At 48.9% G+C, this 21080-nt stretch overlaps 1 protein-coding gene and 1 long non-coding RNA gene across 3 annotated transcripts in view; both read right to left on the reverse strand.

Moving 5' to 3' along the window:
• The window catches only part of UBE2H (ubiquitin conjugating enzyme E2 H), a 54590-nt gene extending 34312 nt beyond the window's left edge, over window positions 1-20278 (reverse strand). The window contains exon 1 of one of the 2 annotated variants that reach the window (XM_064441744.1): window positions 19918-20278. In XM_064441744.1, the coding sequence (XP_064297814.1) occupies window positions 19918-19970 (53 nt within the window). In that variant the 5' untranslated portion in view covers window positions 19971-20278. The remainder of the gene's footprint in view (window positions 1-19917) is intronic. The other variant, XM_064441741.1, reaches the window with a different exon arrangement.
• LOC135311742 (uncharacterized) lies at window positions 14561-19911 on the reverse strand. Its single transcript, XR_010371334.1, has 2 exons — window positions 16022-19911; window positions 14561-15544 (listed from the first exon to the last, which is right to left on the reverse strand). It is a non-coding gene; the product is annotated as an uncharacterized LOC135311742 (long non-coding RNA).
• Window positions 20279-21080: the final 802 nt, after the last annotated feature.

A 21080-nucleotide genomic window follows, 5' to 3' on the forward strand; every position in this document is an offset into this window, starting at 1 on the left:
GAGTGACCATAACGCAACACAGCACTGCCTCCACAAGCACAAGGTTTCTTTGAATCTCAGTTAAAGAGGACAAGTTCGTAACCAAGAGAGTTTAAGCCCAGTTAGTCTGTAATGATAAGCAACCGTCAATTAGCGAACTCCTTAAATGGATCCTAGCTGGAGATGACTGCACAGTTTGAGAAAGGCATCCTACCAGAAAGGACTAGCAAGGAAGACAACGTACGGAGCCATGACACAGGAGCAGAAGGCCCTGGGCTTCTTTGGGATAACCAGAGAGGCAAAAAGGTCCTCATTATATGATTGCACTGGTCTCCTCTGACCCGATGCTCGTGCCTCCCAGAAGAGTTCAATACAAGCTGCTCACCTGGTGTGAACAAGGCAGAAAAAATGGGGAACCTTGCACTCTCAGCCAGCCACCAAGCCAGAAACCACAGAATTCCCTATGCTGATGTTCAAAGTCAGTCATGGGGGAAACCGGAGTCAGACCCAGAGGCATCAAAGACGACAGCAGTAGTAGTTTATATGGCCGTACGTTTGTCCCTGAGCTAAACCACTAGATATAATATTTGCATTGCTACAGCTTTCATCAAGAGAAGTTTGTTACCATGGGGATTGTACATACTGGTGGGAACGGAGCGTTTAATGTGCGAATAATAAACTTCTCAAATAAGCGAGAAATTTCAAGTGCATTTTAAGTGAAATATCAGAAGGAGAAAATACAATCATTTCTTTTTTTCAATTGGGCTGGGTACAGTTGATTTCCTCTTTGTGAGGATTCAAGTGCCAAAAACACTTCTGAAAGAGAAACCGTGGTTGTAAAACCACAGAATTGAGAACGTGACCCCAGATGTGTGCTAGACCTGACACCAAGCTGAAGATTTAACTGGGTTTTGGGGGTTGTGCCCGATCACACATTTTACAAGAACATACCAGGTCTGTTACAAGCAAAATGCTTTTCACGTGTTTGCGCAGTTGGAATACTTCACTAACTTAGACTTCCCAACGACATGTATTATTTTAAGATGTGGCCTTTTCCCTCAAGTGAAGTTTGTTTTAGACTTTACTGAAATGCTTTTTTACTCCAAGAAACCTACACAGTCATTTAGAAACTGCAAGCATATCGAGCCACCTCAGCATCAGCGACATAAAACCCCAAATGCACAACCAACCATCTCCTCAGGCTGTAAAGCCCTTGGGACACGACATGTTTGTAGTCAAAGCAGACAGATGCAGAGGTCGTCAGCAGCTGAGCTTTGGCAAGAGTTTTTATTTAGGAAAAAATCTAGAATTATCTCAAGTTCTTGATTTTAAACAAGATAAAGAGTGACAGGGAGAAGGAGAAAGTGTCAAAGCAAACATCTTCTTTCTGGTAAATTCAGAGATATTCTATTGAGCATAAGCTTAATTTTAAGACGCTTTGGCACAGAGCAGTTACCAGTTCTGGAACCGAAGTCCCCACCCTCTTTGCTGCCCTTTCCCAGGATCTTTTCTTGCCTGCAAGGGATGCTGAATTTGGCCAGACACTCACCGAGGGGATGCTGATATGCTGCATCGGCTCGAGCTACATCACAACACTGAATTGAGAAAGTGTTAAATATGGGAATCCTGAGAATTGTTTTAGTGAACACTTCACACCAGGATCTCTCTTCAACAAAAATCCTGAAGTTTTCTCTAAAAGAGGCTTCGCACAAACACACACAAGCTCGAACTATTAAAACATTGAGGGGGGAGGAAACACATTTAAAGTCCTGTCTAGGATCCTGCTCCCTTGGAATCAGGATAACATATCACAACAGCTCTCCACAGCCTGCCAGGAACGTAATTCTGTGGGATTTTTCCTTCCTTTCCCCCCCGCCCCGCCGCGTGTGTACAGGCACAACAGAGGTGAGACTCACCAGGAAGTGCTGGTTTAAGCGCAAAACCCTTGGCGCCACACCAAGAACTGGTCCATGTGATAAGCATATGCGATGAGAGCAAGACGGTTAGTTGCTCGGGCTGCCTTTCTAACAAGTACAAAAGGGTTTGGCAATGTGACTGGAAAGATAGCTGTGGGGCACCTACTTAGATGTATTGCCTCCGCTCGCTTTAAAACCGGATCTATGGAAGAGGCTTGCTTTGCTGACCTTTGCTATAAACCTAATGGAGCCGACAGCTGGAGCAGAGTATCTGAAACATCAGAGCAGAAACAAAAGCCAGAGCTGCTCTGCAAGCACCTCTTACACCAAGGATACCAAGCTATCTACAGCATAGCGTTGTTTTCCAGAGTTCCTTCCAACCCCACACCAGCAGATGCGTACGTGGAAGTACTTAATGATGCATTTCTTGCTCACTGAGGTCACACCTGCACAGGGTTGTTTTGGTTTTTTTTAAAGGATTTTGTAAACTGTTGTCTTCAGAACTGAGACGGCAACAACTATTTGAAATGCCAGCTAGAGCAAGCTGTACTCAAACTGTAAATAAGACTCAGAGCCCAGAGCGAGCATTGAAGTGGACAGTGCCAGTGAAAATTAAGCAGCAGTGGTCGTCACGAAGCTTCTTCAACTTTAAGCATTCAACAACAATTAATGTCCAAGGCTTATGTGCTTAATACCAAAAATCCTCGTCGCAAACTGCCACCCATCTGGGTATTTTCTGTACCAAACAGAACAGCAACGAGGTCTCTCAAAGACATTTTGGAAATTATTTCTCCATCTGAAGAACAGGGCACAACTGATATTTATTCATTACAGAATACTTTGCTACTCGAGCCAGAAGCTCCAACATTTCTAAGGCCTTCCTGGAGAAGGGTTGTACCTTGTCAGCCCTTAAAGAAACAAAAACTTCAAAACAAATCTCAGAAACCACTGGTATTTCTATAGCACGGGTGTAGGAAACAAAAGCAAACTAAATTTGAAAATTAAGCTAGAGATTAGAACAATTCCCTTCACCTCAAGTAACACAGGGGAACAGTCACTGTCAGGCTTCAATTCACATTTCCCACCACCCGTAACAGCCCAATTTGAAGTAACACATAGATTTACTACCAGATACAGGTGTTCCTTTCAGGGTGGGTCATACCCAGAGGCACCTGCAAATTTCTGTTCCTTTCAAATCACTTTAACAGAAATACGGTTTTTGAAGAACAAGCTACATTCTGCTCCTCTGCCGATTCTCAGGTTCAGCAGACAACGCACAGACCGCCTTGCTAGCAGGTGGGAAAAAAAGATCATCGGGACGAAGATCGCCCGTGAGGCTGTCTACCTCTTGCCTATGCAATGGGGCTTACGCCGATACGTCCATTAACAAGCCTGTTGATGCAGCACCCGTACCTTCTAAGGGCACATCTGAAAACGGTGATGGCAACCTAAGGGCAGGATGCCTTTTATAGACTGCTTGCAAAACCATGAGGATCAGATTTGTCCTCTTTGCGCTACACCAAGGAGTCCTGACAGAGCCTGCCAGAATTTCCGGAAGGGTCAGGTTTGCTTCTCCCCTCCTCGGTTTCTTAAAAGGTATCTCAGAAGCGATGTTGTAAAGGAACAGCTCAGACAGGATTTTACACGCAATGTTGTTTGGTTTTTTTTTTAAACCCAAACAAACGACCTGAAGAACAGAGCAGATGACTTTCCTCCACATCTGAATCACAGAACCAGTAAAGTTATGACAACTGCGGCCACGGTTTCCAACACACACACTGTCTTCTCTCAAACCAAAGCAGAAAAACAAAGTGATTTAGGAACAAGTACCTTTCAGACCTTGGTTACACATAGTAGCCGAAGCTTATTGGCAGTTTTCCTTCTTTCTAGGTCACCTGCAGTATAAAATGAAAACACCAAACAGTCCCACATACCAGGAAACTGCAGCTGAGTTTTGCTAAAAGAAAAGCTGTAGGAGCTTCCTGCATGACACAGTTTTGTGCTCAAATACCTACAACAATCCAATATGCCATTGTCATCGCTGTTAAATCAATTATCCCCTTTATTCTTACTGTGTAATGAGAGCAATGGGGCACTGTAGCCTATCGCGTGCGTCCTCAGTAGATCCCATAAACAGATCCAATGTCCCAGTCCTGGCTGTAAACAGACAAGATGCACAAGGCAAGTGGTTTTGCCTCAGCTTTATTTTGTTCAGTCCATCTGGCCCCCTGTATTGCAAGGTTTAGTTTATAAGGATGGGCCTATCACTCAGCTTTCTACCTACTCCGAGTCAGGTCGGCTTCCGCTGTCCCTATCAGTCTTGAGAAAACACTGACAGACACACATTTCCAAGGTTAGGCAGAGGGTCGATACGTGCCGTTTCCCATCCATCAAGCCACTAACTCTAACCGCAAACATGGCACAGCTTTGTCAGTTAATCACCAAACCATCTGTAGAAAGTTCACTTCTTTATCAGCCCTGGAAATGTAAGAAATCAGGCCGGTGCTTCCGCTAGTCTCAGCAATTCCTCTTGCATCCAGTTCCTACCATCGGCTTTTGCACCAAGAAGTTAAACACTCGCCTGCTAACAAGTATTTTTAAAACTCTCGAGCGCTTCCGAGGCGGTTTTGGCTTTTCCCAAAGGATTAACTATACAGGATTTTCCTGAAGTTTCAGGTATAAAGATACATTGTGTTCGAGAGGAAGATGAGAAAGAGCCATACTTGGAGACTAACAATGATCCCCACACGAGCTTCCTTGTGCAACAGAAAGGCAAGCTTTAGGGACGCGGCGGAAAGGTTGCCAAGGAAGGAGCCTAACAAAGCGTTCGGGGCTTTGTTTGTAGATGTGAATGCACCAGCAGGGCCCAGCTCGCCAGACGTCAACAAAACCGCGGCGAGGCAGAGCCGGGGTGGTACTGGTGCCCAGAACGGAGGGTGCCCTCACCCCGGGACACCCGCTACGCTGCATTCAGTCATGTCAAATACCTTCTTTTTTTTTTTTCTTTAAAACAAGTTTCCAGGCTTTGAAGACTGGGCCTTCGCTCAGCAGCTGCACCAGAAGCACAAGCAAGTCGTCCAGGCTATTTCTCAAGCTCCGTGGCTTTCTCCAGCGATGTGACTAAGCCTCTGCACACAAACGTCCGATCTGAACACCTCGTGGGAAGGCAGGGGTTCATTAAACCCGCTCTGGCACAAATGACACCACCACAATTGGAGGAAGGGAAAAAGGTAGGGTTTTTTTAATAGCATGACCAGCAGAACAGCAGAGTGTGTTACTGAAACACAGGAATACATAGTCCTCGTCGCTGTGGCCAAGCAGTTTCCTCTGAAAGGACCGCTGAGCTGTACAGATGGAAAGGCTGGGAAGAGACTGGGGAACATCCCTGGAAGGGTTTGGAAGGTGCTCTCACTGCTGGCCATTTCAAAGCTCTTCAAAGCCAAGCTTCCTACCCAGCAGAAGCACCAAATCCACTTGGAGACGGGGTCCAGGACAGAGGAGCAAGTCTGCCCGCACTTGAGTCCAGAGCTCCTCATCACCCAGCCCTTTGCTTCTGGTCCAAGAGCTGGTTCTAGCACATCTGCTCAGGCTTAATGATCCCCCTGCCCTCTCAACTCCCTAACGAGAGGCACATCAGTTATCTAAAGACAGAGTCATGGGGAGCTTTACAAATTAGCCATCCCAATTTATGTCCACATATTCCTGATAGCCACAGGAAGAACACTTGCCTCAAGGTTTCCTGCAGGAATAACAATACCTGAAGTTTGTTATGCTGATTTTTAAAAAAAAAGCAGTCAATTTAAAACTGAACTTTGTAATCGAGTTTTGCGTACATCGCCGTAATACAAGCCACGCTATCAATATAAATGCTATTGTTAGACCACTGCTATTCCCAGCTTTGAGACTGTGTTACCGAGCTTTGGAGGGTGAAGGCAGTGCTTTCTTATAATTAGTTAAATTCAGCTGAAACAGAAGATTCCTTGACATCATCCGTTTGGCTGACTATTATAGAAGGGACAAAGGAACACTACTGCCACTGCACTAAAAACTAATTAACACAGTTTAGTCGTTAGTGGGTGCAGCTGCCTGAAAAGTGGGATTTTGCCACCGAGTTTGAAGTATCTCCTCCTTCAGAGATGAGCTGAAAAAATCCCCAAAGCTTACACCACTACAGAACAAAAAGCCTAGCACTGACCTCCGCCAGATGCTCTGAATCACAGGTGACCTCTGGCAGACCCAGCGAGAGTTTCAAAGACACACATTTATCACAGCCTTCTTTAATAAATCAGAATTAAGCAGACTTGACACACTTTAAGCCATTTTGGATGACAATATTACTAATCCACAGAAAACCCCCAACTAACCAGTGTGCTACTGCAAATAAACAGAATCCCGGAACAACCAAAGAAGTTAAAATAAAGGACATCTTGGAATTGCAGGACCAGCACGCTGCTCCCAGCAGCCTTAAAATTTTCCCTCATACTGTCAGGGTGACTTATTCCCCCCCAGCTTTACTCATCTCTGCCATCCTGAGAATTTTAGCAGAGATGCGGGGCTCAAAAGAACAGTCATGGGAACATTCTCTCCTTGAGATGTGTTTTAGGGTTAATGAGAAAAGCACTTCCCCCTTTGCTCCAAGCGTGAGCTGTTCCCATCCCCGGACCAGTGCAGATCTTTGGCAGCAACCAGAGTTCAGCTATCCACAGCTTTTGGGCTATGGAGGCAGCCAACCAATACACAGGCAACCAAAAACTGGACAGGCTTCTCCTCTTGGCCACCTGGAACCACTGTCAACCCAGATGGGAACTCAAGCCCGTCATCCATGGGGTGAGAAGCTCCATATCCTATCACTAGCTCAGCAAACTGCTTGTGCTCTTCCCTACAACTCCCCCTCCACTTCATACGGTGTTATCTGGGAACTTTGCAAACAAACCTCAGCGATGTCCCTGCTCTGTGTGATTAAAAAGCAAAAGCAGGCAGGGGTTTCATCCTTCATCTTCACCAGATGTACGACTGGTTGTAGGGCACAGCCCAAGCAGACAGCCCAGAAATAAGGACCAGGCAGGAGGCTGGATACAAAGCCTCACACTTCTGGCTCATATGCTAAATTTAGTCCTGTCTGGTAATGACCTAAAAACAGTTGTTGTGGGTTTCTGTGATGCATGTGGCAGCCTGGGCAGCTCCATTCAGTTCCTAAGAGAAGAACGTGCATGCTGCAAAGTCCTGATGCATTTTGGGTGACTTCGGGAGAACCGAATGGTGAAAAGTAGTTATCGATTCACACCTATATACAACAGCTTTGAGCCAAGCGGTGTCAGCTTCTGATCCATCCTATATCTTGCTGAAGAATTAGGAGAACATTCTCCTCCTGCAGCGGGTGTTCTACATGCTCTTGACCACAATTTTTGTGCATTAAGGAAAACGAGCAGGAGAAAACTAACACCAGTGACAAGGCACGCTTATCAGCAGAAGCACATAACCTGCCAGCTCAGGACCTTCTTTCCTTTAAAGGGCTTTTCTGCTGTTTGAAGCGCCTTGTGAAGGAGAGTAAAAGCCTTCAACATCGTAGCACCACACACCTGACCGTGCAGCCTTTCCCTGAGTGCTCAGCAACAGATCCCAGCTGCTATATAAAATCAAACAAAACCTACAGAGGATTACAAAGTTCACCTATCTTTACACTTGCTTCTTGTGCCTTCCAAGCCTGCAGAAAACTGGCGAGAAAGTTGCCCCTTGGCCTGGCATTGGGCACCGCTGAAAAGAGTCCAGCTCATCCTCCTGACACCTGCCCTTCAGGTATTTATAAGCATTGATGAGATCCCCCCTCAGCCTTCTCTTCTCCAGGCTGAACAAGCCCAGGTCTCTCAGCCTTTCCTCCCAAGGGAGATGCTCCAGCCCCTGATCCCCTTGGCAGCTCTGCGCTGGCCTTGCTCCAGCAGTTCCCTGCCCTTCTCGAACTGGGGGGCCCAGAACTGGACGCAGCCCTGCAGATGGGGCCTCACTGGGGCAGAGCAGAAGGGGAGGAGAACCTCCCTCGCCCTGCTGGCCAGACGCCTTTTCATGCGCCCCAGGACACCGCTGGCCCCCTTGGCCCCAGGGGCCCGGTGCTGGCTCAGGGTCACCTCGCTGCCCCCCAGCACCCCCAGGGCCTCTCAGCAGAGCCGCTCTCCAGCAGGTCACCCCCAGCCTGTGCTGGTGCGGGGGGTTGTTCCTCCCCAGGGGCAGGACCTTGCACTTGCTCTCGTTGAATTCCCTGAGGTTCCCCTGGGCCCAGCTCTCCAGCCTGGCCAGGTCTCGCTGGATGGCAGCACAGCCTCCTGGTGTATCAGCCGCTCCTCCCAGTTTGGTATCGTCAGCGAACTGGCTGAGGTTACGCTCTGTCCCTTTGTCCAGGTCATTGATGAATATGTTGACCAGGACTGGACCCAGCACAGACCCCTGGGGAACACCACTAGTTGCATGCCTCCAACTAGACTCTGCCCCATTGATCATGATCCTCTGAGCTTTGCCGTTCAGCCAGTTCTCAATCCACCTCGAGGATCTCAATCTCGAGGCACCTTTGCATGACAGCCTCAAATTACCTTTGCTAGAATCTCCAGGCAGACAATAAACTCACAAAACACATTCCTTACTATGACTAAACAGGCGTAACAGGCAAATCTTCTTTGCTTAACCCCGAAACTTTTTCCGATGCATCACACTGAAGTGACAAATATTTTTCTCTTTCTGCAGAACTGACATTTAAAAAGCTACAGCTGGCCAGTGTGAAGGGACAGATTTTCAGTAAGTAGAAGTCACTGTAAAGGTGAGGCAAGGGACTGCACCTGAGGATCTGCACGAATCAACATGTGTCTGCAGGAACCGATGTGAAGCCGCTCAGGGAGAACGGCTCCCACGCTGGCACCTGATCGCTCCGAGTCCTAACACAAGAATCTAATCCTCTGGCTTCAACATATGCAGAGAATCAAACACACCCCTCTCCTAAACAATCTATACTCTAAATCTGCAAAATTGAGCTTAGCAGTAAAGGATGGGCAGACGGTTTAATTGCCCAGTGGTCAATAAGCTTTGCAGGACTGAACATCAAGTTGATTTCAGTGGGTCAGCAAATTTTCTTATTTCTTTTAGAGCATATGCACATTTATGGCACACTTTTAAATGCAAAACAGTGCCTTCTCATGGATGCAAGGGCTTGACATGACGAGTACATTATTGCTAATAATTTCAATTCTACAGTATTTTTTGTTTCATTTGGCAAGATGCAAGTCTCAGTATTATGCTGGGGAAATTCAAGCAGCAACCAATAATTAAAACAGGGTTCGCAGTTTAAATGACTTGCTGAAACCACGGGGATGTATTTCTTCAGTCTTGCACTTAACCACAACTAGTGTTTCGAGATCTCGCCCCCTGCCCCAGCCGCTAGCGCTGTGACTCTTCTCCACGTGTGAAATGCACAGCTTTTCCCTTCTGCAAAGTTAGCAGAGCATGGCTATTTACTGGCAAAATCTCTGCTGTCTTGATCCAAACAAGGCAAGTATTTAAACTTACCTTTTCAGGGCAACCTTCTGCTCACACTGCCAACATCAAACAAAAGACGACATGGCAGAAACCATGAAGAAATAAAAAAAGCCTGGATTATGACTAACTTATAACAGATCAAGCTAAGATCAGGCTTGCAAGCAAGCCAGATTCTGTTTAAATCCAAGACCATGGAGCTCTACACAAAACATAGGACTTCATTATAGTGTCCACACTTTTTAAAAAGGCATGGAGCAGCACTAGCCGTAAGCTCACTTGCAGGGTACAGTCGCTCCCGTCAGCCACGAGAAGGGTGAGCTAACACCTCCTCGCATACCTTCCCTTTCAAGGAACACAGACTCTGGTACTGAGTTACAAGGATCTGATTTCTGACATCTCAACTTTTCAACCAAGCGTCGTCCCCACCAGTCTCTCAAAGCCACATTCTCCTCTTGGGATCTAAGCTTACCCCAATAACCATGCACAGATTCCTCCCCTAGGCCGGGAGTATTAAATTACCTACGATGCCAAGCTTGTTAAACAAAACGCTGATCATTTAGCTTCCTTATTTTCACTGCTTCCCTCATTTCACAACTGACACTGTGGCAGGTTGAAAGCTTTAAAAGAAAAAAAAAAAAAAAAAAAAAAGAAGTAGGAGGTGGCTTCGGTAGCACCGAGGAGTAAGTTGGTATAACCATGCTGAGTCACTTCGCAGTTAGAGTTGACATTTCCAGGGTAAGTGCTTTACTCCTAGAAGGGTTGTTTCTTTATTTCAGCCTTGTTTACTTTACAACCCTGCCATACAAATTCAAGAATTACAAAGCAAGGCCAGCAGCAAAACTTTTGCAGATATCAGTCCACGATATGTCATTCTTGTCCAAGCGAACTGCAAACGCCACCGCCAAGCGTGAAGTAGATACCTTCAAGAAGTACTGCAACGCACCGCTGCGGAGGACTGCTCCCAAGCACCACCGGCACGGACACATCTCTCACGCAGAACATGAGCTCAGCATGAAAGCAGCCCAGTTATTGTGAGGTTTAAAACTTGCCTTACTGCTATGTGAAACCAGCACTCTGCACGCATTCATATTCAGCTGTGTCGGCTTTGAAGATCTGAGGGGTAAGGTCAGTGAGTTTGAATTAGTGGTATTAGAAGGAAGGAAAACATAACCGGTTTCATCTGCCTTCAGCAGAAAGGAGAGCATAAGAGCATTAGCTTCCACCAACTTTGATTAGGCGTATCACCAGGGAGAAACCTCTCCCCATCCCTAAAGAGGAAAAAAAAGAAGAAAAAAAAAGAATCACAGAATCACAGGTTGGAGAGGACCTCAGAGATCATCTAGTCCAACCTTTCTAGGAAGAGCAGGACTAAGAAGAGGACTTTCTCCAAACAAAACAGCTTTGGAACAGCCAGGACACGAGGGCAAGTCTGGGATTGCATCCATCACCAACTCCATGCCATGCTCTCTTCCTTCAGGTTTCAAAAGCACCAGGTTCCTCTCAGTGGAGATCTCCCAAGGCTGATACTGCGTTTAAGAAAAGCCAACAGGCCCCCTCTCCAAATGCATTTAAAAACCAAACCTGGCTGTTTTCAAAATAAAATAAAAAAAAAGGATCTGGCTTCAAACCATTTACAGTTGACTGAGCAAGACTTAAAGGAGCAGCTTCATTTGTCCCTGAAACCAAGATGAGTTTTAATTCTTCAACCATGTCCACAATGGTGATCAAAAACTAAACTGCAGTTTCGCAGCACAGGTTTAAAATAGCATTTAGATCTAGAGACACCTTTAAGAACAAAATGATTTTCGAGCTCCAGTCCGACCTCAGCAGACAACCTGGGTTTATGTTCTCATCCAGCTTTGCTGCTGCAAAAGAAGGGGTGTCTCATCAGGCATTTGCCCCTGCTCAGTCGCTTCACAGCTCCAGAGCACGCCTGGTCCTGCCACCATCAACCCAGAACAGAGCAACACAGTCCACCAAGAAATGCCAAAGAGCTTAAGTTAATAATTTATCAATGTCTTCAACTTTGCATCTATCAATCTACCATGCCAGAGGTAATCAGGGACATGCAGGCCTGCTTTAGTACACACACTGATTTTTACCTTTGTCAGGGGCTATGCTTGGTAACTGCATAAGTACCTGGTCCTATCCTAAATCCTGTTAGGTTTCAGTCAAAATCTCAGACTTTAGGGCCTGCCAGAGTCTCTTCCAGTGCAAACCTGCTTAAGCTTACCTTTCCCTGTCATACCTCGCTCAGGGGCTGGGACTGGACACCATTCATCCTCTCTCAATACCATTCATTCATTATGCATACCACCACCTCATCCCCTCTTGTTCACCTCCATTTGGATAGAGTCTGTCCCAATACAGTCATTATAAAAGTCCACAGCCGACTGCCTAGAAACAATCAGCTTTTAACACGGTGAGTACCCAGGCAGTCGGGAAGGCAGAGATGATTTGCACATCTCTAATTTGCGTGTTAAGCCCCCCACCACCCCTGGCCCTCACAGGAGAAAGCGCTCAAGGCCAGGTGAAAAGCCCACTGGAATTTGGAAATAATGCAAAATTTATCTAACAATCAACTGTCAGCTTTTAACCTCAACCTTTCACGGGAGATGACAAACGCCTCCAGGGTTAAGCTCCCCTAAAGGGCAGCAGACTTTTCCTAACATAAACATTAATGCAAATTTAAAACATTCATTTTTAAGGGAGTATCAAAGAAATTAAAGCCAGCTACAGCCAATAGTGCAAAACGTTTCAGAATAATCCCCCCAGACACTCTATTTGTACAATCTCAAAGAAACTATTTTGTGCTTCTTTCTTTTGGCATTTAGTCCAAGGAAAGCACGTACCAGCAAAACACGATGATTTCTGGAAAGCAGCATTCGACCCACTGAGAACGATCGAAAATGGCTATCCCTTCCTCGCACTGAGTCACTAATATCTGGAAGTCTACACCACCTCCTGCGCTTTCCTGTATGTGGATCATGCAGAATATACAGGCATCCTCAGTAATTCGCAGTTTAAAAGGGATTAGAGTCAACAGACCACCACCACCTCAGTTTAAAAACGTTACACACAGATCCACCCCTCTACCTGATTTGAAACACCTAATGCCAAGAAAATGGACTGTGAGTGATTTGGCTTCTCTTGGAAGGCTGAATCAATTTGCTCCAGGGAATAAGTCAAATGATTTAAGACTAGAGGACAGCTCTTGGAAGCTGAAACAGTAACAAAAAAAATAAAAATAAATGGTATCTTAGTCCTGAATCCAGTACCAGCCCTGGTTTGCAGAATCGCTAATGGCTACGCAAGCCCAAGCAGCAGTGAAATCACCTTTTTCCCAGAGACTAAATCCACCCTCAATCTCAGACAGATCATTATCAGAAAGGCTGAGGAACGGGAAGAAGATGGAGACGGAAGATGAGGAGATAGCGTTTAGAGGTTAGCAGTCATAAGGCCGAAGGGACTGAGCGGGGACAGGAGAGGGAAGAACATGGCAAAGACTAAGCAGGGATTGCTTTAGTGATGAGTGAGTGAGAGCTTGTACTTCGCTGCAACAGCTGACCAATATTCAAAGTGCATCAGCATCAAAGAACAAACAATTCCGAACCTCCCAAGAAGGCGGAAAAAAGGAATAAAAAAATTGGGGGTGGGGGTTTAACAAAAAAGCGAGAACCACGTGGTTCTGCCAGCAATAAAACTAACTCAGACCATTTCCCTGGGATGTGGTAAAAGATCCATCACACGGAGCGTTTTCTAACAGCGAGGGCAGTTCATCCACAAGCTCCCTGCTAGAATCGACAGGCACCGGCACACAGGCTGCATGACCTAGTAGAAACTAGAGATGGCAAGGTCGTATGATTCTTCAGTCACGCGAGCTCTATTTTGGTGAAGAAAAACAAAGAGCAATGCTCTATGTTCATTATTCCAGAAATACATGGACAAAATCCACAGGGAAATGGAGGGAGTGAAAGGAGGGAAGCTGAATGCACACAATAAGACACACAATGAAACACTGAACTCCTATACGCACACCCACATATATCATTCACATTCAATATTAAAAAAATGTTATTCGGCAATCTCTCATTTTTGCTGCCGGAATGATGTCCAGAACGGCAGGAGAACAAAGCAGAAAATTCAGACACCTCTTTCTCAGCATCACATCACCTCTAATTTAAGCAGACAGTGAAACGGAGAGCTATTTGGCTGGGAACTCGCTCCATACGGGAGCCTGTCGCTTTAACTGTGGGTACTTTCCTGCCTTAACAACAACCTGTTATGTGTTTATCCTGGTTATGACTCCGATTAAATCACGGTTTAAGAAGGGCACCAAGTACCAACAGGTGCCGAGAACATTAAGTTATACTGCAACCAGCAATTGCTCTATGCTGGGGTGGTTTCAGATGCACCCTTCCCTTCCTAACAGCCCTATTTCTGCTGCTTTACCTTGCCTGAAGAAAAAAAATTAAGAAAAAAAAATGGGGAGAAAAGTCTATCAGGACTCTTGTTTTAAGCACTCCTTCACTTTCACTTGCAAAAAGGATACAGAGAAGGGTGGATGGGTCCAAGAATGGGATCCTGCCCAAGAAGCAAAAGCCTGTGCAGCGAGTTGCCCCTTTGGGACCGGGGCGGGATTGCCAACCTCTGCCCTCAGGCAGCCCCCGTTGTCCTCAAGCATCTCCCCCTCACTGCCAGCATTCGCGCGGAAGGGGCAAACCTGGAACCTCCAAGGATGGAGCTGCCACCACCTTCTCCCGGAGTGATCCAGCGGCAAGGTGCGAGCTCCGCGTGCGCCCAACTGTCCAAAGGAGGCACTCGGCACCTTGCAGGATTTACACCCTCGGCTTCCAGACTAACAGTCTCCTCAACCTGCTCCAGGTACAACAGGTAGGCACAAGGTAAGACATCAATTAAGCACGGAGTTGAAGGAGCGATTAATTCATGTTCTTCTAAAAACAAAGAAAACACTCTGAAAGAGCACACCTCTGCTTTCCAGGAGCTCAAGAGAGGAAGGCAGCAGCACAACATGGGGCAGCTCCTCCTGCTTTGCACTCAGGTATCAACAAAGCAAGCGTCCAGCAACCTCAAGGCTTTGCTTACAAGCTTTTCTTAAGATTTTTAAAAAAAAAAAAAACACGTAAAAAACAAAGAATGTGATTTTCATGCCAGAACCAGGACAAAATGCAAGCCGTACTTACATGAAGATTATATGTAGTATTTCCCTGGCAAATGAAACAATGCAGAGCCTCATCAGGGGCATCTTCTGCTTAATCCTACATATTAAGACTTTAACAGGGTTTGCAAGATTTGCAGCCATGCTCGAAGCTAACGTTATTGGCTGCTGCTGCTAAGAAATGTTGAACACGTGGGAGTGCACTCAGTGAGATGCGTTTCCAAAAGCTTGCTGGGATTGTAAGATAGTCGCGATGACACTTAAAAACAATCACCTACTACAAATCCAAGCCTGCTTAGATCACGGTACAGCTTCACTGGAAAAGAGAGAAGAATTATCAAGCACGCCCTTCTAGACACAGCAGCAGAAAGGAGAGCAGGGACACCATTTTACAAGGCAAGCCACTAGTTTTACTGAAATCCTGCATGCACTTTTTTTTTTTTTTAAATGTTACTACAAAGGAACAGCCTCCACGATTTGTTTAATCGGCATTTAGTAATCTAAGGCCAGTTTAGTCTTAAGAACTGGGTACCTTAAGCATAATCCTAAAGATGACTAGCTACCATTCAGAATACCAAAATCACTGCTCCAAGTCTGGGGAATGAGACAGAGAAATAGTTAAAATTACCCAAACACAGAGCGATACAAAGGCTTTATTTTTCTTATTTTAAATAGGGCTGGGATGTCAAGCTAGAACAGGCACTCCGCTCCAAGCCGCCTTAACCAAATTCATATTCTACAGTTTCATCTCAAGGACCATCGCAATTATATGATTAAGCAGGTGCACCGTGCTTTCAGGTCTGTTCGACAAGCCCCAGCTTCAATAGCCTCCGCGATCAAACTGACAAGGCAACAATGGAAGAGTGAACTTACAGTTCCAGCCAAGAGCCTGTCCTTTCGGGGGGGAGGGAAAGAAAAACCCCAGCCGCCAGCAAAGACGCCACATTCAGCTCTAAAAGCAGCAAGATGATACCCTTGAAAAGTTGTTATTTAGGCAACAAAGATGATTTTTTTTTCCTCTAGTTGGGTTGGTTTTGGCAGAATGATCCAGAGATTTAAAGTTTTTGTAACAGCAGGTAGCAACTATACGTCCTGAGCCACGTTTAACTCGGTTTTATTCATAAGCCACAACCTGTGCCAGCATTTCTGGCTGCTTTGGGGAAAGTGGGGGGGCCTCCTAGTTCTGAAACGGGGCCGTCACCATGTCTTTGTGCGTTTTGAAGTACCACCACGCGATTACCCTCATCCCTGGAGACCTCATTAAAACGAAGCCCCAGAAGTAGAGCAGAAAGAAGTGTAGCATGCCATTTTAAAATTTACATTCTGACTTATAAAAGTTTCCAGAAATGTCTATCCTTTAAAAAACAAAACCAAACCAAACCAACAAACCAACCAAAAAACCCAACGACAAAACACCACCAAACCCTACCAAAGCAAGACATTCCAGCGCACATGCTCTTCCCCTGGGGACAGGCCAAAGCGAACAAAGCCACGTGACGGTCGTATTGCTCAACGCGACTCTTGGAAGGTATTCAAATAGGATGATAAGTGCGGTGTAAGCCTATAACGAACGTAAAAAGGAATTTATCCCAAATGTAAACTGTCCTACCCTTTGCCTCAGCTGATCTCAGTGGAGCAAACACAGGGAGTTTTGCGATTACAAAATACTCCGCAGGTAAACTAAGGAGCTTTGTACCTTTATTCTCCTTGACTCAGGATGAGCCTAAAATTAGAAGGGAGCGCAACGCTCCGTGTATTACTCTCCCCGGTAGCTCTGACGCGTGCTACAAACCTTCAGCTCTGTAAACTGGTCAGAACAGGGAGATTCAAATGAAGCTGGGCACTATTTATAATTCCTTTCATGCACAGAACAGGGTGACACTTCCCTTTACCAGCCTCGATGCTCAAAAATAGAGCTTGGGGACTACAACCCAGCCAGAAGCATCTATCCACAAAAGGAGGAAAATAAATCAGTGTAAAATAAACTCCCGTCCAAGGGAAGGCTGCAAACAGCTCGCCCTGGAGTGCCTGTGTTGCTCCCCGGCGCAGAACAATAAACCCCGGCTTGGAACGGCTGCGGCTGGCGGAAAAGGGCCCCGCGGTCTGGGGGCGCTGCGGGGTGCCGGGGTGCATGTCCCCCCCCCATGGGTGTAAACACGCTGGCTGGGGCACCCCATCAGCTGCCGGCTCGCTCCGCCCCGGCCCCGGTTTCCGGGTAGTAACAGAGCAGCCAATCCGCGGAGTTGCGAGCTCTGCCCGAGGCCTCTCGCCTACAAACACGGCTCCAAGGCCAGCAGCTCGCCCTGAAGCTGGGGGGAACCGGGGATGGGATCCCCCCACCTTCCGGCACCCTGCAGTCGTTGGGGTTGGGGCGCCTGGGCTGGGGGCTACCTGGAGAGGCCTGGCCTTGAGCTTGAGTGCTTCCCGGCAGGCCCACGGGACATCCCCACGCTTCCAGGCCACGGGCGAGTGGGTCCCGAGGCATTTTGGGGGACACAGAGCCTCCTTGCAAAGCCATGCTCACAGGTGGGGGGCAGGCAGTGCCCCCCACTCTGCGGGTACACAGGTCATCCAGAAAACTTCAGTAAGCGTGGGGGGGGGCAGCAGCCCCCCAGGAGGGGAGGAAGGCAGTGTGGCTCCCCACTACAGGCCCTTCCCCGGGGTTTGCACAACGTTCCGAGCACGATCAGGGAGAGAAACAATGAGTGACTCAGAGTTTCAGCACATAATCGTCCAGGCGATTATTAAACATCAGTTCAACACATTAACGCACACACAGAGCTCTGCCTGCCCCCCCTCAAGCTCCAGAGAGCTGAGCAACCTCTCCCCTTCCCTGCTCACAAAGAGGCATCCACAAAAGGACACGGACGTGTTAGGATTGAAAATAGGAATAATAAAAAGACCCAACTCGGCTCCTAAACCTGTCAGAGCAGGAGAAGGCAGCGGTGTTATTCACTCCGGCCATCGCCCCCTCCCTACTCAAAAAGGTAGCCCTTGGCAGGCCATAAATCCATGCCATTATTCTCCATCAGAGACACGAAAAGGGACTGAAAAGGGAAACTGTAATGAAAATGGCAGCAAAAAAGAAGGCGGGGGGGGTGAGGGGGTGAGGGGGTGGGGGTGGAGGAAAACCCAACACAAAAACAAAACCCTCAAGCCCCAGGGAGGAGCAGTCTTCAAGTACATTCCTTCAGTCGAGCCCTCTTTCCTTTGGTCACCACCAAGACCCTCCTTGCTCCCATATCTGGAACCAGCCCCTTATTTCAGACCAGCTTCCAGAGAGGAAGATTCCCCAGGGAAGCGTCTCGGGAGCCTGGGCCTAGCGAGCTGCGCTCACCCGGGCAGGCAAGGCAAGCCAGGCAGACAAACAAAAAAGGCTGGGGAGGGAGGAGTGGTGAGGAGAGTCATCTGACACATCCAACTTCCTAAGTTTGTTGTCCACAGCAGACCGACCGCTCTAACCCTCACCCCTCAAAACACCGGGAAGGCTTTGCTCACAACATGAGCTTCGCTTTTGGAAAAACCTTGGGTTTCTTTTGTCGCGGGGGGAGAAAGAGAGCAGAGCGGAAACTACCCAGCGTCGGGAGGAATGCCAGATATTCGGGGCTTTCTACCTACCACCACACAGCCCGGCCGCTGCTAGAAACACAGAGCAAGCGAAGCCACTTCAGAAAAAACCTGCTCTTTGTCTCCTAAAATGCTGCCATCGCTGAAGATGCTGGCTAGAAATCGAACAAAAAGGGGGAAGAAAAAAAAAAAGGGGGGGGGGGAGGGGAAAGGAGAGCAGCAGCGGATCAGGTTGGGCCTCAGCCCCTCTCCAGCCCAGACCTCTTTCCAGACTATCCCTAAGGAAGATTTTATTTTCCCCCCTCCACACTAAACAGCTGGAAATCCCGACCCTCCTCCCGGTGCGATTAAGCATTGATCGCAATTGGCGTTCGGCAGAGTCTGACATGTGTGTAACTTTAAACCCCCGGATAAAAATAGCTCAGATTCAAGCATGATCGGTAGTCATTTCCTATTTGCTTAAAAACAAGGCGAAAAATATACGAAGAGCAGCTTTGTAGAGAGAACGCGCAGGCTGAACGTCAAACAGAAGTTTCCTTCGATAAGCCACCCTATGCTACAAACAGGAGCGGTGCTGCTCCTCCCTCCCACCCCCCTCAAAAAAAAAAAACAACACAAAATCCAAGTGAGTTTGTTTATCTCTCTCTGGAAACTAAATCAGACCCGTTTCTCGACCCCTCGACACGCCAAGTTAGAGCCACCAGACCCGAGTCCTGGCTGAGGGAGGTCAGGCACGTTCAGTCAACAAGAGCTGAAAAACATTTCAGCCACTCTTGTCATTTCTAACCCCTCCAGCACACACTGCCACCTTGTAAACAAAAACTATTAATAAAACAATCCTAGAACCAAATTCCCAATGATATTTTTCAACGCCACCCACACTCCAGACAGGGAGAAAAAGGATTCGCCACCCTGTAAAGGGCCAAGAATAAAAATGAAGGAGGAAAAATATAAACAGATCTATCACATAAGGGGGGGGGGGGGGGAATAAAAATAATAAAGCCTAACCCAACCTGGAGCGTTACATAAACGGGACCATTTGCAAGATGGGCTGCGGGCCCCAGCCCGCTGTCCCAAGCCCCCCCATCACCCAGCCATGGCCAGTCCCCAGGGCGGTGGGGGGGCATATCCCCCACTGCTCCCCCCCCCAAATTAAATCCCTAAGCCAGCACCAGAAGCTTTGTGAACCGCAGGCTGAAATCAAGGAGTAAATAATAATAAACACCACAAAAGCCTTTCTTTGGGCTGTGGCTGCTCTCCCCTTCCTCGCCCTCCCCCGGTGGCTGGGCCACAGGCTGGGGGGGGGTGCAGGGCACCCAGGTTGGGAGGGAGGCAGTCACCAAGGGGTGGGGGGACGACACCTGCAGGGACACCCCCAGGGCACCCCAGCTGCTGGCTGTCAAGCCACGGAAGGGGATAAACCTCCCCCTAAAATAAGGATGGTGGGGGGTGTGTTAGGCCTCCCCTCCCGTAATGGGGGACCCTCACCCCACGGGGGGTTTGGGGGTTTGCAGGTCCAACCCCCCCAGCTCTAGGGAGAGGCCTAGGCCTGGCTTTAGAAAGGGGCGCTGCCGCCGCCCGCCGGGGTGGGGGCGACACTGGAGGGGGTTCCCCGGTTACCCCCGTCGTCGACGTCCCCGGTGCGAGGCCCGGCCGAGGAGGCGGGTTCCCCCCCCGGGGCTGCCGGCGGAGGGACGCCCCCAAACGCCCCCCCCCTCCCCGGTTTTGGGGAGGGGGGTGGTGGTGCGGGAAGGATACAGCTTGACCACGTCGGTGTCCATCCGCCTCTTGCCCGGGCTGGGGGAGGACATGGTGGCCGCGGCCGCCCCCGGTGCTCCGGGCGGGCTGTCAGCGCCGCCGCCGCCGCGGACCGGGGACGCCCGGCACCGAGGGGAGCGGGGGGGCGCCGGGCTCCGAGACGCTGGGACCCCCCCCGCTGTCGCTGTCGCCGCTGTCGCTGTCGCCGCCCTCCTCCTCCTTCTCCTCCTTCTCCTCCTCCTCCTGTTTTGTCGCCGGTGTCGCCGGTGCTGCCGCCCGGGCCCCCCCCGCCCGCGCCTCCTCGCGCTCCCTCAGCCGCGAGCCCCGCTCCGGTCGCCTCTGCCGGAGCCTCTCTCTGGACCCCTGACGTCACCCGCAGTGACCTCACCGCCCCGCACCGTCACCATTGGTTGCGCAGGCAACGCCGCGCCGGTCCCGCCCGCCCCGGAGCACGCCGGGAGTTGTAGTGCGGCGGGGGTGGGCGTCTGTTCGAAGGGCCGCAGGTTCGAGACCCCGCCGGGACCGGAGGCGGGGGAGGGGACGCAGCGCAGGGGTCCAGGGCAGGGGGTGACACCCCAGTGTCACCCTTGAAAAGGCACCGTAAAACGCAAACCTCCCCCCCCGGACTAAAAACCGGGCACGTGGTGGATGGCCAGGCCTTGCAGCACGAGTCACCACCCCGGTTTTCCGGTGCGACACTGGCAAAGCATTTCCCGGTGCCTCAGTTTACCCAACCGGACGGGGCAGGGAAGCATCTGCCAGCACCCCAAAGGTGTCAGCGGGGCGCGTGACGACGGTGCTAATGGGTGTCTCACACCGGCGGGGTTCTGGCGTGGCAACTCCACGCCCCGGGGCGGACATCCCGCATTCCTGATCCCAGCATCACCCCAAAATTTGCCCCAATGCTTCCTCCCCATGTGGGGAGGAGACATGGCCAAAGAACTCCAAAAAGTCTGAGAAAAAGGGGGAACCTCACCCCACGAGTGTCTGTGGGGAAGAACTTCCTCCATTTAATGCCCCAACGTGCCCCTCCAGCCCTGAGTCTGGCTGGGTTAGGGGGTAACGCACCTGAGCGGGGGGGTCACATCCTCACCCCAGGTGAGCTATGCTGGGAGGAATTTGGGGAGACAAAGAGAAACAGGGTTATATTTGAGCAGGGCAGT

The sequence above is a fragment of the Phalacrocorax carbo genome, chromosome 1 (assembly GCF_963921805.1).
Source record: "Phalacrocorax carbo chromosome 1, bPhaCar2.1, whole genome shotgun sequence".
Lineage (NCBI taxonomy): Eukaryota > Metazoa > Chordata > Aves > Suliformes > Phalacrocoracidae > Phalacrocorax > Phalacrocorax carbo.